Consider the following 20,523-nt stretch of genomic DNA (forward strand, 5'->3'; position numbering starts at 1 on the left):
AAACATTGTATTTATATTGACTATTGATAAATGATTTAGGTATCTTAGGGTTTTCTACAACTGCAAGGTAGAAGTGCCAGTGTGTTTTTGTGTTTTTCCACTCGAGTTCTTGTCTCTCCCTCCCAAGATGCTTCTCTTCATTTGATACGTTATTGATTTGTTTTAGGCACTTTCAGGTTGTCAGTTTAGACTCTTGATAGATATACAGGATTGGTTGTGTATGTCTCTCACACAGAGTTAAGACATCCTCTGTGTTTGTTCGTTCACTTGGATGCAAGACAAGTGGACTGGGAGATGAGTTTGTTTCGCTGGTTCCATTTTAAAAAGAGAAATTCAGCGGTCTCTGGACCGCATCAGTCTGACTGAAACGCTCTGTTACTCTGTAAACTAAAGACCAAATGGGTACTATATTTCATTGTGTTGTAAAGTTTTATAAATTGTGGAATTCCCTATATATAATTAAACTTTTATATGTTTTTTATGTAGAAAATGAAAAAAAAAGGGTTACAAAAAAATGTTGTTTCTGTAGTTTCTGTCCTTTTAGTTTCCACCATTTCTTAAAAAGCAATACATTCTTATTCGTTTTCATTCATGCCTGGAAGAGAAAATGGCATTTCGTGCAGAAGTTTTGCATCATAATTCTGTTCTTGTTACAGCTTATTGTTACAGCTTTGTCGAGATGTGTTAATGATTTCCAATGTGTGCATGTTTCCACCTCAGTGTACCAAAAATACATGTGAAGAAGAACCACGGCTTTATTTTTACTGCTTGCAGCATCAAACGCTTACTATGGAGATACTCGGTGTAGGCTCATCGTGTGTACCACACTGCAAAGCTATGTCGTTTGTCTGTTCAGTACATCTCCACCAGGGGGTGCTCTAACGTTAGAAATTAAGGTACCACTCATCTTTTAGGTTCTGGGGCAGCCCTGCTTATATCAGTGACCACAAGCAAAGTTGTGTACTTAAAAAACAGGTCCGTCTTTTGTATTTTTTACACATTGAAAGACTTCTGCCTATGATGTAATACTCTCATTTTTTTGTTTGATGTATTAAAGTATTTTGAAAACCTGTCCAAAGTTTCCTCACTATATTTCACACGAACTGAATCAGAAGGTTTATATGACGAAGTCAAACGCTGCACTAGCACATACCTAATGCTGTATACTCAGGTCAGTAGTATTCCCTGTATAATGCTAATTAAAATGATCTCCTTTTTCATATGTCCATACAGCCTACTGCCGTACTGTCTCATATTCCACACACACACACACACACAAAGAACATCAGAGTACAGCACACACACAAGCTCTCTCCTGCTACACCTTCTCCAGGCTACTCTACACCTACAGTAAGTAAGTAAAATGTATTTGTACAGCACCTTTCCCAGACCAAGGGTCACAAAGTGCTTTACACATAGAGAACATAATAAAGAAGAAACATAATAAAACATAATAAAAGAGCGAAAGTCATAGCAGGTTAAAATAGGCAAACAGGTGAAAATAAGAACAAGTAACAGACAACAGGTGTACAACAATATCAACAGGACACAGAAAGACAGGCCCTTGGGGCTATCCAAAAGCCTGTCTATACAGGACAGTCTTAAGCTGTTTTTTAAAAGCCTCGACCAAGCCAGCTGATCTAAGATCCAAGGGCAGAGCATTCCAAAGCCTGGGAGCCACGGTTTGGAATGCTCCATCACCCTTGGTTTTCAGTCTGGCACGGGGGACAACCAACAAACCCTGGTCAGAGGACCTGAGAGACCTACTGGGGCTGTAAGGACACATGTACATACAGTACATGACTGCAGTGCTCCACCTTCTCCAGGCTACTCTACACCTACAGTACATGACCGCAGTGAGGTCCGGTCCCCTCAGCTGGACCGGACCAGAGCGGTTTATCTGGACCACAAGTCTGAACCAGAAGCATTCACAAAGAACATCAAGCAGACAAGAGACAAGACAACCTTCTTTTTAATTCATTTATTTACTCCAGGAACATAATGGTTGATATTTCTAAACGTCATCGTCAGAGCAGAACTGAGTTTCCACCAGGTACAGTCCCTACCTCGGCTGTGCGACAGCACACACACACTTTTTCTTTGACAGGTAGTACTTCCAGTCCACAGGACATTTTGCACAGATTTACCCCCCCTGACTTCCTATTACAGACGACAATGCGGCCCCTTAACATGACTCAGAGACAGCAGAGAATAGGCTGTATTTACAAAACTCAGCATTTGAAGCTTCCTTTTCAGTTGTCAAAAAAGCCATTATTCAGTTGACTCGAGAGAAGGAAAAAAAAAGAAACGGAAAAAAAAACATGTCCAGTAAAAAAGAGAACTATAGCAATTCAAAAACAGGGGAAAATAAGGAAAATCAGGGAAAAAATCAGGGAAAATCTGACAGAAAATAATCCAGCCTACACTTTATTTTATGTCAATACATAAAGTAAAGTAAAAAACTTCTTGTAAAATCATGAAATAGCTTTTATTAAATAATTTTTGTCACCGCACAAAGCAAATGGAAATGATCATGCTATGAATACATCATGGGGTTTCTGCCACTCTAATAGACTAAATGTAATATTAACAAGTATGAACAGCGCAGTGCAACCACTATTGAACCATCCTTTCAGTGTGGGAGTGTTGGCAGGATATCTTCTACTTCTCTTCACACCACTGGTTCTCCTTGCGTACCTGGGGGGAAGACAGACAAGAGGGAGAGAGAGAGAGAGAGAGAGAGAGAAGGAAGAGAGAGAGAGAGAGAGAAAGAAGGGAGAGAAAGAGACAGAGAAAAGTAAAGAGTGAGTGAGAGTGAAAAGGAAGGAGAAAGAAAGAGAAGTAAAAGAGAGGGGAAATTGGGAGAGAGAGCAATGGAGAGACAGAGTGTGAGAGTGAGACATCATATCTGTCAGATGCAGTTTTACCAGCGGAAGGCAACATCCAGTAGAATGGACAGACAGAGTGAGAGTGAACACCAGATATTCCATATATGGGCGTGTGCGTTACCTGGGCTTCCTCCTCCTCTGTGAAGTCATTTTTGATGTTGAACGTCTTCCTGATCTCCTCTGGAGTCTTGCCTTTGATCATATTGGCCACCGTCTTGCAGGTAACATCTAACAGGCCTTTGATGTCCAAATAGTTGGCAGCCTTGGCAGGGAAAATAGAAGGGTCAGAGGAAGTCTAGATGTTAAAAAATGTTTTAAGTGAAAACTACTACTGTGTGTGTGTGTGTGTGTGTGTGTGTGTGTGTGTGTGTGTGTGTGTGTGTGTGTGTGTGTGTGTGTGTGTGTGTGCCGAGCTACGGCCATGCCAACATCATGTGTCAATGGCCATGGGGGTCAAAGCTACTCAAATGACCCCTCGGGCTTGTGTTACCATTCCTAGAATCCCCCCAGCACATCAGCGGTCTGAAGCAATGCATTGCTTCACTGCACAGAAGCCAGGGACCACGTGTACTCTGGTACAGAGGAACGTCCCTGGAGACGCCTGACCAAGCGCTGTAACGCTGACATGATCATGCAGTTTGGCTGTCAAGCCTTTATTTTTATTTACTTTTTTAAATGTTTTTAGAGCATTTCTGTTTTATTGGGGATAGAGACCGTAGAAACGGAGGCAGGGGCGTTGTCACAACTCTTGACCTGTTTTTGTTTTTAAATTGAACCATCAGCGTCACCAACCTTTGTTGGCTACCCGGAAAAGTGGCCGGTAAGACTTACAGATTCACCTGGCGACGGAAAAATCTACCCCAACGTGTTCGGCGGATGTTCATATCTCGCCCCGTTTCCAAACAACAAGTCACTCGGAGCGACCTCAACTAAAGCCATTTCCTTCATAAGACACCTACAGGTGTGCCAGGCACTTCATAAGACACCTACAGGTGTGCCAGGTACTTCATAAGACACTTACAGGTGTGCCAGGTACTTCATAAGACACACTTATAGTCCAGTACAGGACAGGTACACACCAGGATGAGTTCAAACAGGGTCCCCTGGTCCACTTTGAGGAACTCCTGGTCCCAGACGGGGATGTCGTCCGTCCTCTTCTCTTTGTTCTCGTCGTCCTCGGGGGGAGGGGGGTCGTCTTTGTGGTGGGTGCACCACTGGATCACCTGTGGGGGACGGACGGACGGACGGAGAGACAGACAGAGAGACACAGACAGACAGACAGACACACAGACACACACAGACCACGTGAGAGAGGAAGGGCTGCATACAGACGTATGGAATCTGTGTACAATTAGGTTCAGGACCTCGTCTGACTGAAGGGCGATGGGTGCTACCCAGAGGAATGTTGTTCCGGCATGTTCTCTGTCTGTGAGTTAAAGCTTATATTTTATACAATGATTTATATTCAGGTTGACAATGACAGGTCAATGACACTTCCTATTTCATACTCTTTATTCAAATACGATTAATGTTTACTGATTGAAGGCAGACAGACATGATGAGTAGAGCCACAGTTATCTAGCTATCTTTTTATTTTATCCTATCCTTTGTCTATCTTTTTTGTGACTGCCAAAGGCCCCTGGTCTTAGCACAGATTTGCTTTTCTTATCATGACTGGTGGATAGACGATTCACTTACTTACACACATGTACTTGTTGTCTTTGGATAAAGGCGTCTGCTCCATGCCAGAAATGTAAATGTAATGCTTCTAACAGAACAGGCTAACATAAACCATCCAGACAACACCACCCCAAGGACAGTTCAATCTTAACTAGTTCACTGGAGAATCAGTTAGGAACCACAGGTAGAACAACTAACTAATGCAATGGAACGCATTTGTACCCATCCTTTTTCCTCCAGCCCATTTAGTTAGGCCTACATGGATAAACAGCTGAATAAAACATTAGGAAGAGGAAAAAAAACAACAGCTTGTCTCTCAGTAGGTTGTCTGTCGGCCCCTCATCGCCTGCACCACAGGACTGTCTCCATGACGACGGGCCAAGCCGCGACAACGGTCTTAAACTGGTCAGCTTTAGCATCCATTTCTCACGTGGTGTCGTGTTATTAAAATTCTCAACGGATCAATAGGCAACCAGTTTAGTTGCGGACGATAACGCCACGGACCGTTACCCCCCGTTACCCCCGACAGGACCAGAGATGCCCCCAGCTGAGAGAGGCAGGGGTAATAGTAGAGTTCTATGGTTTCTACATCAACCTAGCGAGAACTCTGTACGCATGAGAGAATGATCAGGGCTTGACATTAAGCTTTTTCAGGTACTTGTCCTTCGGACAAGTGAACTTATCTTTTTTTTGTCCGAGAGCTCAAGTTACTTGTCCAAGTATGACGATGAGCACATGTGTGTGTCTGTCTACTAACACACTACAAGCCAGTAATACATTACAACAATTACTGTGGATCTACGTGCACGCCAAAGAACGTTCGGTTTCAATAAAGTAAAGGGGTCATGCCAGCACTGGCATGATTTGCAAGATTCTCTAGGCATGATTGTTTTGATTTTGAGTTATTTAATGAAGTTGAATTTGGTTTTGGAATTTGAAATTATAATCAATATTCACAATTAATTAGTTGTGTTCTTATTTGTTGATAATCCAATGTGACAACTTGCCCGAAGTAGTGTAACAATTTACCCGCTGATGGGGCAAATTGTCACAAATGCACGTTGTCTATTTAACGGTCTACAGCTCTGTACTGAAATAAGATATGATGGTATAATCAATACAGAATATGTGCCCAAGACTTCCTTCTTTCATTTGGTATGACATGTATACCATTGTGATGTATTGTGCCCAGTAAATGTTAAGACAGTGTGTGACAACATACCCGCGCTCCTAGCGGACATAGATTGTTTGACATGGCAGCTACATTGACAAGGCAGCAGACATTGACAAGGCAGCATACATTGACATGGCAGCTACATTGACAAGGTAGCAGACATTGACAAGGCAGCCGACATTGACAAGGCAGCCGACATTGACAAGGCAGCCGACATTGACAAGGCGGCAGACATTGACAAGGCAGCAGACATTGACAAGGCAGCAGACATTGACAAGGCAGCAGACATTGACAAGGCAGCATACATTGACATGGCAGCAGACATTGACAAGGCAGCATACATTGACAAGGCAGCATACATTGACATGGCAGCAGACATTGACAAGGCAGCAGACATTGACAAGGCAGCATACATTGACATGGCAGCAGACATTGACAAGGCAGCATACATTGACAAGGCAGCATACATTGACATGGCAGCAGACATTGACAAGGCAGCATACATTGACAAGGCAGCATACATTGACATGGCAGCAGACATTGACAAGGCAGCATACCTTGGGAGAACACCGGAAATGGTGCTGGTGTTTCGTCCGATGACATTTTGCGTTTCCCGCTTTTCCTGGCACCTGGCCAGTTTTAGGTGCTTGAAGGAACATCTTGCTTGCTGGCTTGAGTAATGTGTTGGTTTCTTTCACTACGCACTTAAAATGTGCACAAGCGAACTTTGCGGTCAAGAAAGTTGGCACTTTTGCAGGTTAATTACGGTCACGCGCACGCAATAGCATTAGAATAGGCTCTTAGGCAACGAGAATGAGGTGCAGCATAGCTTGTTAAAACAGTTATTACTGTAGAATAATTTTTTTGCGGATATAAATACATATTGATTCATTTATTTTTCTCTTTGTTTTGACTTGTCCGTCGGACAACTGCAGGAGGAAGTCCACTTGTCCGAACATAAAATGTACTTGTCCCGGACAAGCGGACAAGCCATAATGTCGAGCCCTGGAATGCATGAGAAACTCCTCCACAAGGACCACATCACCCACCCCCTTGACTGACAGACAGACTGACTAGCAGGTTTGACAAGGAGGCGTTCTAGCCAGACTAGCTAAGGACTATATAAACAGCAACCTGGCCTGGCTACATTGGGGGCGTTTGTAAATACGCTCTGGAAATCTGATCAGCAATCCTGGAATGCCTCTTGTCCAATCAAATTACTTGGTCCCTCTATGACGTTGAACCCAGTGTGCTCCGGCGCTCTGAGCAAATTTACGAACGCACCCATTATTGACCTGATTCTTCTCAAACTCCCTCCACAGTCTGCCAGTTACCTGGTCCAGTGACAGATATAGGAATTGTACGGCAAGCCTGAGAGTCAATTCATTTACCTTCTTGAGGATGGCTGCGTTGACGTTCGGGAGAGGGACCGGGTCATCATCTCCTTCGTCATCCATACCCAAATCTGTCAAGAAGAATGAATTGATTGTTATGGGATATCGCTGACCTTATGGGTGTGTGCAGAGTCAGTCAATGCAAGACTGGTAGCTGAACATCAGCAGATTCCAACCTCATTAACTAGTGAGATGTTAATGGTGTTGTGTATATAACATACCTTCCAACATTGTCTTGATAGTGACAGACTGCTTGGCGATCTCCACATCCACCTCAAAGATCTCTCCATCAGAGCTTTGCAGTTTTATTGTAGGCATCTGTAAAGCAACAAGCAAAAGATCAGTTTCAGTCAGTTTCTATTCGGAATGAATGTAGCCAGCTAGGGATTATACAAGTTAGCCAGCTAGTAACACAGCGGAGATTGCACAAGTACACAGGTTTGACTCATATGTTGCCAAGCACTTGTATGATCTGTGTTACTATGAAACGCTGATCAACAACAATTGCCTCTGGTTAGTTACGATTCATACATTGCCAAACCAAACCACCAAATTCACGCATTGGCTTGGGTGGCTAGCTAGCTACTAGGCTAACTTTTAACTTAGTGCCACTTGGGTTCAAACATTATCCAGCACAGTTCAGCACATTTGCGGCCAACTAATAACTAAATAAACCCCGTGGCTTAGCCAATGTTGTAGCTATAATATAGCTTACAAGCGTGTATATCAGTTAGCTTAGCTAATGTTAACCAGCTAACCAGCGGGCTGCTAGCGACGTTACCCTGCGTTGTCATGAGCCAGCAAGGCCTCTTAGCATAGCAACCATATCGAAGCTCTTTATATGTTCATATTTTGAGAGAAAAGGGATACACATTAAGCCCGTATACTTTAATAGACGTGTGTAATTCACTCGTATGTACTCGTTCGTTACTTACTGTGAATGGTTTGTGGCGAATCCAGAGATGTAGAGAGATTTAGAGATTTAGAGATTTAGAGAGTTTAAACGTCAACACACACAGGGCCTGACCAACTGAAGTCTGAGGAGCTCGAGACGCTTTGTCAGATGGGAGGGGGGGCCAGGGAGTAGCCCGCGGTGATGCCTGTCTGTAATACATGTGATGTTATAATGCATTCTTTTATTATCTGACTGCATTATTATTATTGTTTTATAGTTTTATGTATGTAATACATGTGATGTTATGCATTATTTTATTATCTGGGATTAATATTATTATAGTTTTTTTTATCAGTCAGTTTTATCAGTCAGTTTTATCAGTCAGTGGGTTTATGTTCAAGGCATTCAAAAAATATCCCACTGATAATAATACTCCATGTATGACTTATTATCTGTTATTACTCCTGTAGCTGTCAATCCCCATCAAATTATGTCAAACAACAGCTGTCAACACGGAATGGAATGTTAACATATGTGATTGTTTTTATTAGTGGCAGAATTAACATGTCAAATTCAAATAATTTAATGCAGTGTTTCCCCTAGGTTAGCTGCCTTGGCAGGGTGGCATGGATCCTCCACCCCCCCCCCCCCCCCCCCCCCCCCGTTGTGAAATGTTAATTTCTACCTGTCATCTGTCAGTGATGACATGCTGACATGTTTAAATAGCAAAAATGTTTTGCTAATTCAAGATTCATGTTTTTTTATTGCCATGTGTGTCAAACGTTTATTACATCCTATTACAAGTAATGAAGGGGGGTGCTGAGGGTGCTGCACCAGAACCATAGGTTCTCAAGGCTACTTGTGGTCTTGACTACATGTCCACTTTCTCACCTGGTTCTTGCTGTCTCTTTGGTGTGCTGACTCCGTCCTGCTCTCTCTCCTTCTCTCCCCTCTCTCTATGTATAATCTAATAAGAGGTATAAATTGATCCATATCAATTTATAACATCATTCTAATTGTATATTGGGTTGCTGTGGGTAATGCAGTCAGATAATGTCATTTTGACTTGACTCTCACCTCATTTTGACTTGACTCTGTTTTTCCATCTATGGAAAAACAGACATTTCCAATGAGTGAGGGTTTGTTCCAATGCTTCAATCCACTTTTTTATTGTATTTTATTACCATAAAGCCCAATTCTAGCAGAATAAGACATATTGTATTATTACTACTACCATCTATTATTACTAATCACCTCTGAGCTAGCTAGCTAGCTTGCTAGTTCGTTAACACTATTCACACAATGGAACTATAGCCACTTTCTAGTCACCATGGAACTATAATATGACACTTTCTAGTTAAGTCACAATAATAATGAACAATTTGAACCAATGTTTTCTGTCAGAAATACAGAAATTATATTTGCTACGGTTACTTACTTTGCTTACTTTCATCTGCTGACTTCCTTCATCTGTCTCTCTCTCTCACACACACTCCCGCACTAAACAATTATTCTCCGGGCGAAGCGCGAGACTACTTGCGAACCAATGAGGTGCGTGTATGTAGGCTACTGGACCGGAGTGTGTAACATCATCTGTAATTGGGCTAGAATGATTTCAGAAAATAATAATAAAAATAATAATAATAATGATAATAATAATAATGATTATTCTCTTTTAGGTCGTGCTGAGATTAAATTTGGGGATACTCAAGCACCCCTAAAAAGCGTCTAAAATCGTCCATATCGCCAGATTCGGGTTGGGTGCGTTTAATAAACGCGTGAAGTTAGCCTGCTTGTCAGAGGTTTGGGGTCTACGTCCGTCCATTACTAAAACTATTATTGTTGGCCTTTATTTGCACTTACAGTAGAGACGAATGGCTTGTTTGAGATGAGCACGTCAGAGCGTGTGTGTGGAGGGAGCTGAGCCCCGCCCTTCGTGAAACGAGGAGACAAGCGGACAAGCGTGGCAGCAAAACGCACAGAGGAGAAACATATTAAATGAGGGTGCACATCAATTAGGCAAATGACACAGAATAAACATATTTCGACCACATAAGAAACATATTTCGACCACATAAGAAACATATTCGGCCATATACAACTGGGAGAAAAATATAATTATTTAAAAAAAAAAATATATATATATATAATTGACATTGAACATTTTTCTTGGGGAGGCGGGAGGTCCCGTTGGGGGGGCGGCCCGCCTTCCCAAGGCAATGGTAGGGGAAACACTGTAATGTATTTCAGTATCATCTTTATGTTGTCCATCAGAAGTGGACTGTTATGTACACTACTGTACAATACCATAAACAGGTTTAATTGTCAATGATTATGAATCGTATCAATACAAATGTGTTGGCGAAATGCTTGAAAAGTATCCCAAGTTCACCTGTCTGTTTCATTCAAAATTAGGCTAAAATCAGACAGAATATATTAATTTAAATGACTACCACGAGGTGGCACTCTTTCTCCACTAACATTAATTTGATGTCTGTACGTCCAGTCAAGAATATTTGGTTAGAAGTGGTCAACAGCTTAGTCATCAGACATTATTGCTCACGACCATGTGATGACGTGGTAGTAAGTAGCCTAGTCATTATGACAACTGGTTTTTAAGTTGATTTTTAATGTTTATTTTAATGCATTTGTGTCTTGTCGAACCAATGTTCATTCATTACTATGTGTGTGGAAGTAACTTATGTGATGCCATGATTTAAAATTCTCCTTGCTTGCCGAACTGTATATAGTTGTTTTTCCTTGTTCTATTATTATCTTACAATGTAAGCAACAATGTACCATTTTTTTAGTATGAGGTTGAATAAACATTTTGTAAAAAATAAAAAATAAAGAGTTCTAAATAACAGCCTTACCTGCACTTAGGGAAACATGTTCTCATTCTCCACAATGACAAATCGTGTAATCAGTTAAATCTGCATGTTCACATATCAGTGTGGTTATTCACGATTAGCCATATCTTTTTTTGAAAGTTCTCCCCCTACCTTACATATACTGTGTATGGTTTTGGTGGGTGTTTAGATGCTTGTGTATTACATCATAGCACCAGAGGCATTACTCATTGTAATAAGTAAGCATGTCCATAAGCATATTAGTCTTGTTCCCAGGCACTTCTAGCAAAATCCGACATGTGCAATACAATAGCCTGGGGGACAAGGTTAAGCAAGTGAATAAAAAAACATGAGTGAGACACATCAAGGAGCAACTTGTTTATTTTTTTAACTGGATCCCTCAATACAGAAACTCAATCATCATCATGGGGTTTGAATGTGTGATTACATCCACATTTTAATATCTGTTAACCATCCACAACAGGATGGGCGTCTGTTTGAGCAGGTTTCTCTTGACTAAGTCATCCTAGAGAGAAAATCCAGGGGGGTATTCCATCAACGTCACTAAAGGAAAATCCAGGCTTATTTTGTCTCCTGAGACTTATCAAAATAAGCCTGGATTGTCCTTAAGCGACGTTGATGGAACACCCCCCAGTCCCTTAAAAAGTACTGACAGAATGAATTTGAAAATAAAGAATTAAACATTCTGTAGTGTAAAACTTCCATCTTTTTTACTTTCCAAAATGTTTTTCTATTTTTTAGGTATAAAAAAAAAGAAAAAAAAAGAAGTGCAAACAGATTCTTTTATACAATCTGAAAAATTAGGGGACTAATAGGGGGGTAAAATACCGTAAGCCATGGTTCATTAGATTGAAACTTGAATTACCAATGTTTTGGAACGTTCTGCTCCCGTCTTGAAACATGGTGGAGTCGAGCTAGAGGTACAGGGGGACTTGAGGAACCACTATTGGCCTGTGATGGTGGTCTGGGGCAGCGGGGTGGTTTGGGGCACAGGGGGGGGTCTTCAGCATTGCTCTGTGAGGGATATGGCACACACACCCTTTGGTCCATGTACACATTTCCTGAATGCTTAAATAGCTCTTCATATGAATACTTTGTACACTGCTGTTCGTTCCTCCCCCCCACACACACACACAGACACACACAGACACACACAGACACACACACACACACACACACACACACACACACACCTCCTCCTCTCCCCCCACATCCCTCCCGCTCCCATCTTGTTTTATGTTGAATGTAGGACTTTGATAATTCATGGCAAGACTGGACTGTACAGGTGTGGGCGGGGTCTTTAAAGGAAGTAGTCGGGGGTCCGTCGGGTCACATGGGGCTCTCCTCTACGGGGGGCGGGGTCAAACTGCAGGCTGGGAAATGAGAAACAAAACAAAAACAGGATCAAAACATTTTTATTATTTCCTTTCCACCAACATCCAAAAAGGCAGTTCAAAACATTCCATAATCCTGCTGACAACCCACAGAAGATAATCATAATCATCATCATTATCCTCACCATCATCCTCCATACGTTAAAAGAAGCTTATAATTATCCTCAACCACCCCCCCCCCCCCTCACGCACACACACACACACTTCTAAAGGCTAGGCCATTCACAGAGAGCAAAACAAACTACTAGCCTCCTCCGCTACTTACAAGGAGTACTTCAGGGTGTCGTCAAGTTCCATGATAGCTGCCTGGTTGCCACAGCGATAGCAGTAGTTCGGCGCGCTGAATATAGTCACCACGTTTCTCTCATGGCACCAGTTGTAACCCTGAGGAGGGGGAAACGAAACTAGCAAATGAGCCGATAGTAAACGGTACACCGCAGACAATACACAGTCATAAAGCAGACGCATTACATCACACATGGTCTTCGACTTCAGGCTTTGGGGAACTAGGATATTGAGACACCAGACGCTAATGCAGAAACTGTTTCCCAGTCGTACACATCTTCTACGTAGCCTGTTCACCCCAAAACAGTTTGCAGTCATAAGGCAGACACATTACATCACACATGGTCTTCAACTTTGGCCTTTGAGGAACTAGGATGTTGAGACACCAGACAGGGGCAATCTGAATGACTGCTAATGCAGAAACTGTTTCCCAGATACATCATACACATCTTCTATGTAGCCTGTTCACCCCAAAACAGTTTGCTGAGAGACCAGACAGGGGCACTCTGAACGACTGCTGACACTGAAACGCAGGTGCAGTTTCCCAGTCGTAGGAATATTTACGTCGGCTGTTCCCCCCCAGAACAGTCTGTTCTATCGAACTTGTATTACAAGACCGTGGTAATAGGGGTCCGCTATATAGCTGACAAGGACAGTAATACGAGTTAGCTGTATACAAAACAAAGCTCCAAGTAGCCCAAACAGATCTGGGGGGGGGGGGCGACCAAGCTTATATCCATGGCCACCTTCAAGAGTGGAGAGGGAGAGAGAGGGAGAGTCATCAACATCTCACTGACCTCCATGACCAGCTGGTGGGCTCGGGACACCAGGGTGAGTCGGTTGGCATGGTTGAAGGTCTCCGAGATGTCCTGTCCAAAGGTGTAGCCGGCCCCCCTGGGGGAGATGCCCCAGCCCCCGCGGTCGTCAGGGTCTGACCACAGCAGGTCACACATGGGGCCCTGGGGAGGGGGGAGGAGGGGAGGACAGGGGGGAGGAGAGGAGGACAGGGGGGAGGAGAGGAGGACAGGGGGGAGAAGACATGCGTGAGCAGATAGATAGAGATACTTGATTGATCCTGTGGGGAAATGAAGACATTACAGCAGCTCAACAAAATAAAGTGACAATAGAATAAAATAGACATCTGAAACATAGAGGGAATGCAGGGGGACCATAGGCCAACCCTGGATAATGATACAGGTCAGGGGTTCCCAAACCTTTTTGACCCAAATTGACATCAATCATTTCCTGTGACCCCAACAACTTCATTGCAGGCTACGCCAACACATAATAATGACGTCCAAGTGTATTCGAAATCACCTCAAAGATGCTCTTATTGGTTGAGTTCAAACTATACAAAATCAAAATGTTCGTCCTGTTTATTAAATCACAGAGCTTGGTTTGAATTTCTCACAAGACCCCAATTTGAAAAAAGGGGACCCCCCACAATGGGTTTGGGAACTGCTGATGCGGGTGTTCTGCTGATGCGGGTGTTCTTCAGAACAAATAGTTACGGTAAGGGTTTGGGCTGGGAAAACTGAGATCTGTGCCTAACTTCTAAAACCTCTGCTCAGAACCAGAACCACAATGACAGCACTTAGAAACCAGCGGTTTTGTCAGCGGCAGGCTGGCGGTACGGAGAACACAGAGCCTAACATACTTCGTGTGGAACTTCTTGTAAACGGTCGAGCGCTCTGATGTGATCCAACGTGTCTATGGACGGCGACAGCCCCCCGTGGAGACAGAAGATCTGTGGAGGGGGAGAGAGAGAGGGAGAGAGAGAGAGAGAGAGGGGGAGAGAGAGAGAGAGAGAGAGAGAGAGAGAGAGAGAGAGAAAGGGGTGGGGGGGGAGTGGGGGAGAAAGAGAGAGGGAGAGAAAGAGAGAGAGAGAGAGAGAGAGAAAGGGGGGAGAGAGAGGGAGAGTGGGAGAGAGAGAACGAACGACAAGAGATGTTAGCTTACTTCTGATAGTATTGGATATGAGAATACTGGCAGCGCTGGATCTGAGTCATACTCTTAAGACTCTGATAACAACACCGGCAACACAGGCGGTTTACAGCAGAGGGTCTTGGCAGATGAAACGTCAGTTCTGGCCTTGTTCATTCAGTTTGAATTCAGTCGTGGGAGCCGTTACCTGAGTGTCCACCAAGGCGGTGAGGGGGAGGTAATCGAAGAGGTCCGTGAAGGACTTCCAAACGTTGGCGTTGCCGTACTTCCTCAGGCACTCGTCGTAGAAGCCGTACACTTGTGTGATCTGTCTGCTTTCGTGGTTCCCTCGGAGGATTGTGATGCGTTCGCGGTACCGTACCTGAAAGAAAGTACCACGTCGAAAACATTAGTAAACACAGCAGCAGCAGTAACCCTGTGGAACACAAACCCAGTTTTGAGAATGAGAGCGAGAGAGTCTGATTCCACACAACATAAAGGGCCTTATATTCAAACCAAAAACATTTGGAAAAGCTCGCGTCGATCGTTCGCGCTCTTAGGGGGGCGGTTTCCTGGACACAGATGGAGCCTAGCCCTGCGCTAAAATCACACGCTTCGTGGGAATTCTCCATTCAAAGGTATTTTTACGTCAAGGACTAGTCTCGTTCGAGGTCCAGGAAGTCACCGAGGTCTTCCGTTCAGCGTTATAATAAACCACACGACTGACTCGCCTTAAGCGCTACGAGTAGCGTGACAGTTTCTACGGAGTAGTATCCCCGGTCCACGTAGTCGCCCATGAACAGGTAGTTGGTGTCGGGCGACTTCCCTCCGATCCTGAAGAGCTCCATGAGGTCATGGAACTGGCCGTGGACGTCGCCACACACGGTGACGGGGCAGCGCACCTCCTGCACGTTCGACTCCTTGGTCAGGATCTCCTTAGCCTGGGGAAAACAACAACAACAACAACAACAACAACAACAACATTAGATTACATGGTGGGCTACGTCAGTGTTTCCCCTACCATTTTATAGGCATGGCATCCCCTGTGTGTGTCTGTGTGTGTGGCCTCTAAGGAAAAACCTGGGACACATGACACAACTGCAGTAGCCCTCCTTTCTCTCCAAGAATATAAACTATTGCTGTTCATAGCCTCCTCGCTACATTTAGCAAGCTAGCTGTACGCCAAAGCAATTCCTAGAAATTGCGTGAAAACCGTGTGTTCGAAGAACAAGTGCTCTCTCTTAATAGCCTACAAGGCTATATTTGTTGCCAAAACAATCCCTCCCTAGCTCTCTCGAAAGAAACGTCTAAAAACACACAAAGGCCTCTACCCAGACCCAACAACATTAGGCTACATACTGGCGGCTGTTGTCACTGTATGGACACCCAAGCCCCGAACCGTCTCTCAACCTCCCGACTGGGGGAACTCAGGGGAATAAATTCAAATCAACAGTAATACTCCTTGAGGTGGCTGGGGGAGATAAGGCTGCATGTTGGCAGCACTAAGTTGGGGCTTATAGTGGATGTAAGGAGCTTTGGAGCATAAATCCTTGGGTAGAGAGCATTAGGCAGCAGAGGAGGGCTGTGTCTGGGGTCAGAGATGGAGAGAAGAGGAGCGCTTGATCTCTTTACCAGCGCCGTCCACAGGGAGAGGAGTGGAAAGACAGAGAGAGAGAGAGAGAGAGAGAGAGGGAGGGAGGGAGGAAAAAAGAAGGGGAGAGGAATGGGGAGAGAGAGATGGGGAGTTGGAGTGTGTGAGAGAGAGGGACGGGGAGAGAGAGATGGGGGAGCGTTTGTGAGAGAGAGTGAGAGAGAAAAAAAGAGAAGAGAAAGAGAAGAGATATGAGAGAGAAAGATAGAAAGAAAGAAATAGTGGTAGAGAGCCTGCCACGGCCAGTTGGAGCCGAGAGACCCAGTGACCAGGGGGGTATTCCATCAACGTCCCTAAAGGAAAAATCCAGACATATTCTGATAAGTCTTGCGAGATTTATCCCAAAAAATCCAGGCTTATTTTGATCAATCCCACGAGAGTTATCAAAAAAACAAGCCTGGATTTTCCTTTAGCAACATTGATGGAATACCCCCCAGGACCAGACTAGGGCTAGGGAGGACGGCGGTGACCCAGATACAGACAAAACAATCATGCTGCTCCACGTGCCCGTCGCTACAACCATGTGGCAGGGGGCCTTTCAATTAACTAGTGTGTGTGTGTGGGGGGGGGGGGTGGCTGCAGTGCCCAGAAGGCCACAGCTTCAATAAACCCATTCAATCACTGAGCCAAAGGGCACATTCTAGATTGCGTACAGTACATGGGTACAAAACTGAACTGATATACAGTATTTCCACATTAAATTAGGTGGATGGACATAAAAAAATAAAATATATACATATAGATAATATATAGATCAGGCTGAGTTAGCTAAAGAGCTGAGCAGGTCAGCTTGAGTAAGATGTCATACAGAGAGGAAGAAAACTGACATGACACAGCCCATCTAGGTTGCTCTTTTGTGGCCTAACAAATGGATGACTAGACAAGACATATAACAGCCCTGCCCTGCCCTGCCCTGCTCCTACCAACCACAACCACCCCCACCGCGCTTAGCGCCAGCTAGAAACCTTTGTGTGTCACCTGAGATGATTCCCCAGAATAAACCAAACTGTTTGATTGTTTGACAACGTTGTCAAGTCGTTGTCTTTTCCAATTGCCGGGCAATCTTCCTATAAAACCCCATCATCATCATCCCATGGGCCGGCCACAAGGAGCCAAGTCAGCTAAGCTTGATTGCACTTTTCACCTTCAAGGAGGGGCAAGCTACACAACACCCCCACATGATGACTAACCAAGGCGTCACGCTGTCAACAAACCCGTCTTCCACAGAGCACAGGACAGCTACACAACCATTACATAAGCAGCCAACTCATCTAAATTGACACTCCCCCCCCCTCCCCCACTACAAGAGAATAGTGTTCCTGGGTTATGCAACAACTAGGCTACATGATTGAAGTGGGAACTATTCTGCCCCCTCCCCCCTCAACATTTAGTGCCCTTCCCCAGAGGAATTCAATCCTCATTCAACTGTAAACTCTAAACTGTATGTAGAGAGGGGGGCCTTGATCACCATTCATTCACACATGGAAGAGCAAACGATCACTGTCTTTGTCTAAATCCGTCTACACAAGGACCTAAACATGTCATCATTCGGTAAACAAGAACCTGGCGGCAGCTAGTCTAGAGGTTAGAGAGGCAGCTAGCCTAGAGGTTAGAGAGGCAGCTAGCCTAGAGGTTAGAGAGGCAGCTAGCCTAGAGGTTAGAGAGGCAGGTAGCCTAGAGGTTAGAGAGGCAGGTAGCCTAGAGGTTAGAGAGGCAGCTAGCCTAGAGGTTAGAGAGGCAGGTAGCCTAGAGGTTAGAGAGGCAGGTAGCCTAGAGGTTAGAGAGGCAGGTAGCCTAGAGGTTAGAGAGGCAGGTAGCCTAGAGGTTAGAGAGGCAGCTAGCCTAGAGGTTAGAGAGGCAGCTAGCCTAGAGGTTAGAGAGGCAGGTAGTCTCGAGGTTAGACCTATAGCCTTCAAGAAAGTAAACACTTCAATATATTCAAGGCCTTATGAAGGATGTCGCTGTGAGATGGAACAGCTAAATATGTCTAATTGTTCCTCAACCACCGTGTGCTTAATACAACAACGTCCTTTAACACAGTGTTTCAGTCAGTCAAAGAGCCCAACAATGTGGTGATGCAACTCAGAATCAATCACATTCAGGGCTATTTTTACTCAGGCTGCGCATTCTGTTGAATACATTAGACAAATTCACTGGGGAGGCAGCTAGGGGAGTCTTCTGTCTCAATAAAATGTGTGCTCTGAACTCCTAAAAACCATATCCACTCCTTCTTTGTGTCCTGCCATTGCCTCGCTCCTTTTGGAAAGAGCAAAAAACATTGCGAATGTAAACAGGGTCAATTATATTCAGTTTAGGGCAGGTTACACACACTCAGGAGGGCATTCATCTGTAGCAAGCACCTCTAGTAAAAAGCTAACTAGCTACTGTACTGATACATTTTAGCCACGCTCAAAATGTAAACAAACCACATATTTGATATGAGGCTATTGTGAGTAACCTACATTTCTGTTCATGTACATTGTACACATCAGTGCGCAGAGTAGTAGGGTATCCGAGTGATGTAACATGCTGTGATGGGTCAGTTAAATCATCATGGTGGTGTGTGTGTATTCCAGTGGGGGCTGATGGAGGTAGAAATCAGAGAACAGGCACATTGTCATGCATGGAACGGAATGAGGAATGGTAAACACACCGGGCTACCACTGAGGTATTCCCTGGGTTCTGGGACGACGACCACCGTGTAGAGTAAGCCCATGTTTAGCCTACGGTAAGAACAGTAGAGTGAAAAAGCCATCAACTGAGATTGAGGTTAAATCCCAGTTCAGTTCAGACTCCACCAGAGCCGTGGTGAGGTGGGCTAGTGTGTCGGACTAGTCACTGATGATGTGTGAGAACTGGAAAACTCCATCTGACCCCACATGTGGCCCTGACTGGCCCATAGGACAGGATTAACCTACATTATGGGAGGGAAAGACAGATTCTACTCAAGAGGTTCATTTGTGAAGCCTGGTCCTTTTTGAAATAGTTGTTTGACCACAGTCCAAGACATGAAAATGATTTTTTATGTGATAAAGAAAGAGAGAGAAAGAGAGAGGGAGAGAGAGAGAAAGGGGGGGGGGGGGGGAGAGAGAGAGAGAAAGGGGGGAAGACAGAGGGAGAGAGAGAACGAATGACAAGAGATGTTAGCTTACTTCTGATAGTATTGGATAATAAATACTTTTGTTAATGAGTTAAAGCATGTGTGGTCTCCCCTTATTTTGTGTACAGTCCATTGAGCCTGGGCTGTTACATGGACAACTTGAAGTTTTTCCATTACACAACACTAAATGTTAAGTATGCCACTATATTATGCTAAAACAACACCCCATCAGCAGGGTAAAGATACAACCGACTTTTAATGAGTTGGTCGTGAATCAAATAGTGTAGAGTCCAAGGTATGTGGCTTTGCATTCTCACATAACAGCCTTACAAGAAGTTTCTGGCCAGGCAGCTTTATGAAGAGGTTGTTGCAGGGCAGGCTCACACAAATCATCGAACTTAACCGAACGGATGCAGAATCGTATGAAGGCTAAATGTTCACCATTTCCAAAAATATGCTCAAATCCCTAACTGTAGTTTACGATCATTAATGGTTCCGCCAAAATGTGGATCTGTTCAATGAAATTATACAAGCGGCGCCATTTTAAAGAATGTCTGGGAGGAATGGCTGTGAGAATGAGAAATGCCACTTTGTGATTATGTAAGCTACTGCAAGCCACGCGGAATTGTGGAAAAACCCATTACGTTATTAGAGAAGTTGCAATTATTCTACTTGGATCTAAGAGTTTCAGGGGCTAGGAACTATGATGAGGGGCAACTTTTGACAGCGGCGAGCGGCAATCTCCATTCTGCATGTGTTAGTGAACCGGTTTTTCCATTTGAAAACTTGCATTTATTTTTTTTAAATGACTAATCAATTGCTTTTCAACTCACCTTTTCACACAGGGTTCGGACTTGGCTCTCGGACAGCTGTTTGCATTCGTTGAGTTGTTCGACCCATAGATCGATCTCCTTCGTGAATACCTTTTCCTCCATTTCTAGTTGTGTTCGGGGTGGCAGAGCCGATTTTTTGAGAATTTAACGCTAAATATTCGTTGTTCTTTTTCCAATATAGGCTACCAAAACGCCCAACCCCGGCTTCAATGGATCACTGTGGAACGATGCATGCGGTTCCGATTGACAGATCTGATGAAGGTCTTAACTATTTGAGGTTGAAGAAGAGGAGTAGACGCCCATGTCCCAACAAGCCGGTCATCCGCTCGACACAAATAGCGCTGCAGCCATTGGTCCTCCGACAGAAATCTCTGCTCTCTCATTGGCCTACACTGAAATCTCTGCTCTCTCATTGGCCGACATTGAAAAGCTCAAA

The 20,523-nt window shown here is 44.1% G+C and overlaps 2 protein-coding genes across 2 annotated transcripts; both read right to left on the minus strand.

Annotated features, from left to right (window-relative positions):
* Positions 1 to 1,985: 1,985 nt before the first annotated feature.
* Positions 1,986 to 8,167, minus strand: skp1 (S-phase kinase-associated protein 1). Its single transcript, XM_080549878.1, has 6 exons — positions 8,072 to 8,167; positions 7,358 to 7,454; positions 7,134 to 7,207; positions 3,968 to 4,111; positions 3,010 to 3,150; positions 1,986 to 2,697 (listed from the first exon to the last, which is right to left on the minus strand). The coding sequence occupies exons 2-6, from the start codon at positions 7,452 to 7,454 to the stop codon at positions 2,662 to 2,664; spliced, it is 492 nt and encodes a 163-aa protein (XP_080406004.1). The 5' UTR covers positions 8,072 to 8,167; the 3' UTR covers positions 1,986 to 2,661.
* A 3,090-nt stretch (positions 8,168 to 11,257) lies between these two features.
* ppp2cab (protein phosphatase 2 catalytic subunit alpha b) lies at positions 11,258 to 20,389 on the minus strand. The gene is made up of 7 exons (XM_080549570.1): positions 20,088 to 20,389; positions 15,235 to 15,444; positions 14,712 to 14,885; positions 14,238 to 14,327; positions 13,378 to 13,539; positions 12,561 to 12,679; positions 11,258 to 12,274 (listed from the first exon to the last, which is right to left on the minus strand). The coding sequence occupies exons 1-7, from the start codon at positions 20,187 to 20,189 to the stop codon at positions 12,202 to 12,204; spliced, it is 930 nt and encodes a 309-aa protein (XP_080405696.1). The 5' UTR covers positions 20,190 to 20,389; the 3' UTR covers positions 11,258 to 12,201.
* Positions 20,390 to 20,523: the final 134 nt, after the last annotated feature.

The sequence above is a fragment of the Nansenia antarctica genome, assembly GCF_963989245.1.
Source record: "Nansenia antarctica genome assembly, chromosome: 20".
In the NCBI taxonomy this organism is placed as follows: Eukaryota; Metazoa; Chordata; class Actinopteri; order Argentiniformes; family Microstomatidae; genus Nansenia; species Nansenia antarctica.

Coding starts and splice junctions, on each gene's coding strand:
- ppp2cab (XM_080549570.1), bottom strand. CDS start 20,189: ATGGAGGAAAAGGTATTCACGAAGGAGATCGATCTATGGGTCGAACAA. Junction 12,680..13,377: donor CCCACCAGCTGGTCATGGAG/GTCAGTGAGATG, acceptor CCCCCTCCTCAG/GGTTACAACTGGTGCCATGA. Junction 12,275..12,560: donor GACACCCTGAAGTACTCCTT/GTAAGTAGCGGA, acceptor CTCATTTCCCAG/CCTGCAGTTTGACCCCGCCC.
- skp1 (XM_080549878.1), bottom strand. CDS start 7,454: ATGCCTACAATAAAACTGCAAAGCTCTGATGGAGAGATCTTTGAGGTG. Junction 7,208..7,357: donor TATCAAGACAATGTTGGAAG/GTATGTTATATA, acceptor TCTTCTTGACAG/ATTTGGGTATGGATGACGAA. Junction 3,151..3,967: donor CCCTGTTTGAACTCATCCTG/GTGTGTACCTGT, acceptor TTCCCTGCCAAG/GCTGCCAACTATTTGGACAT.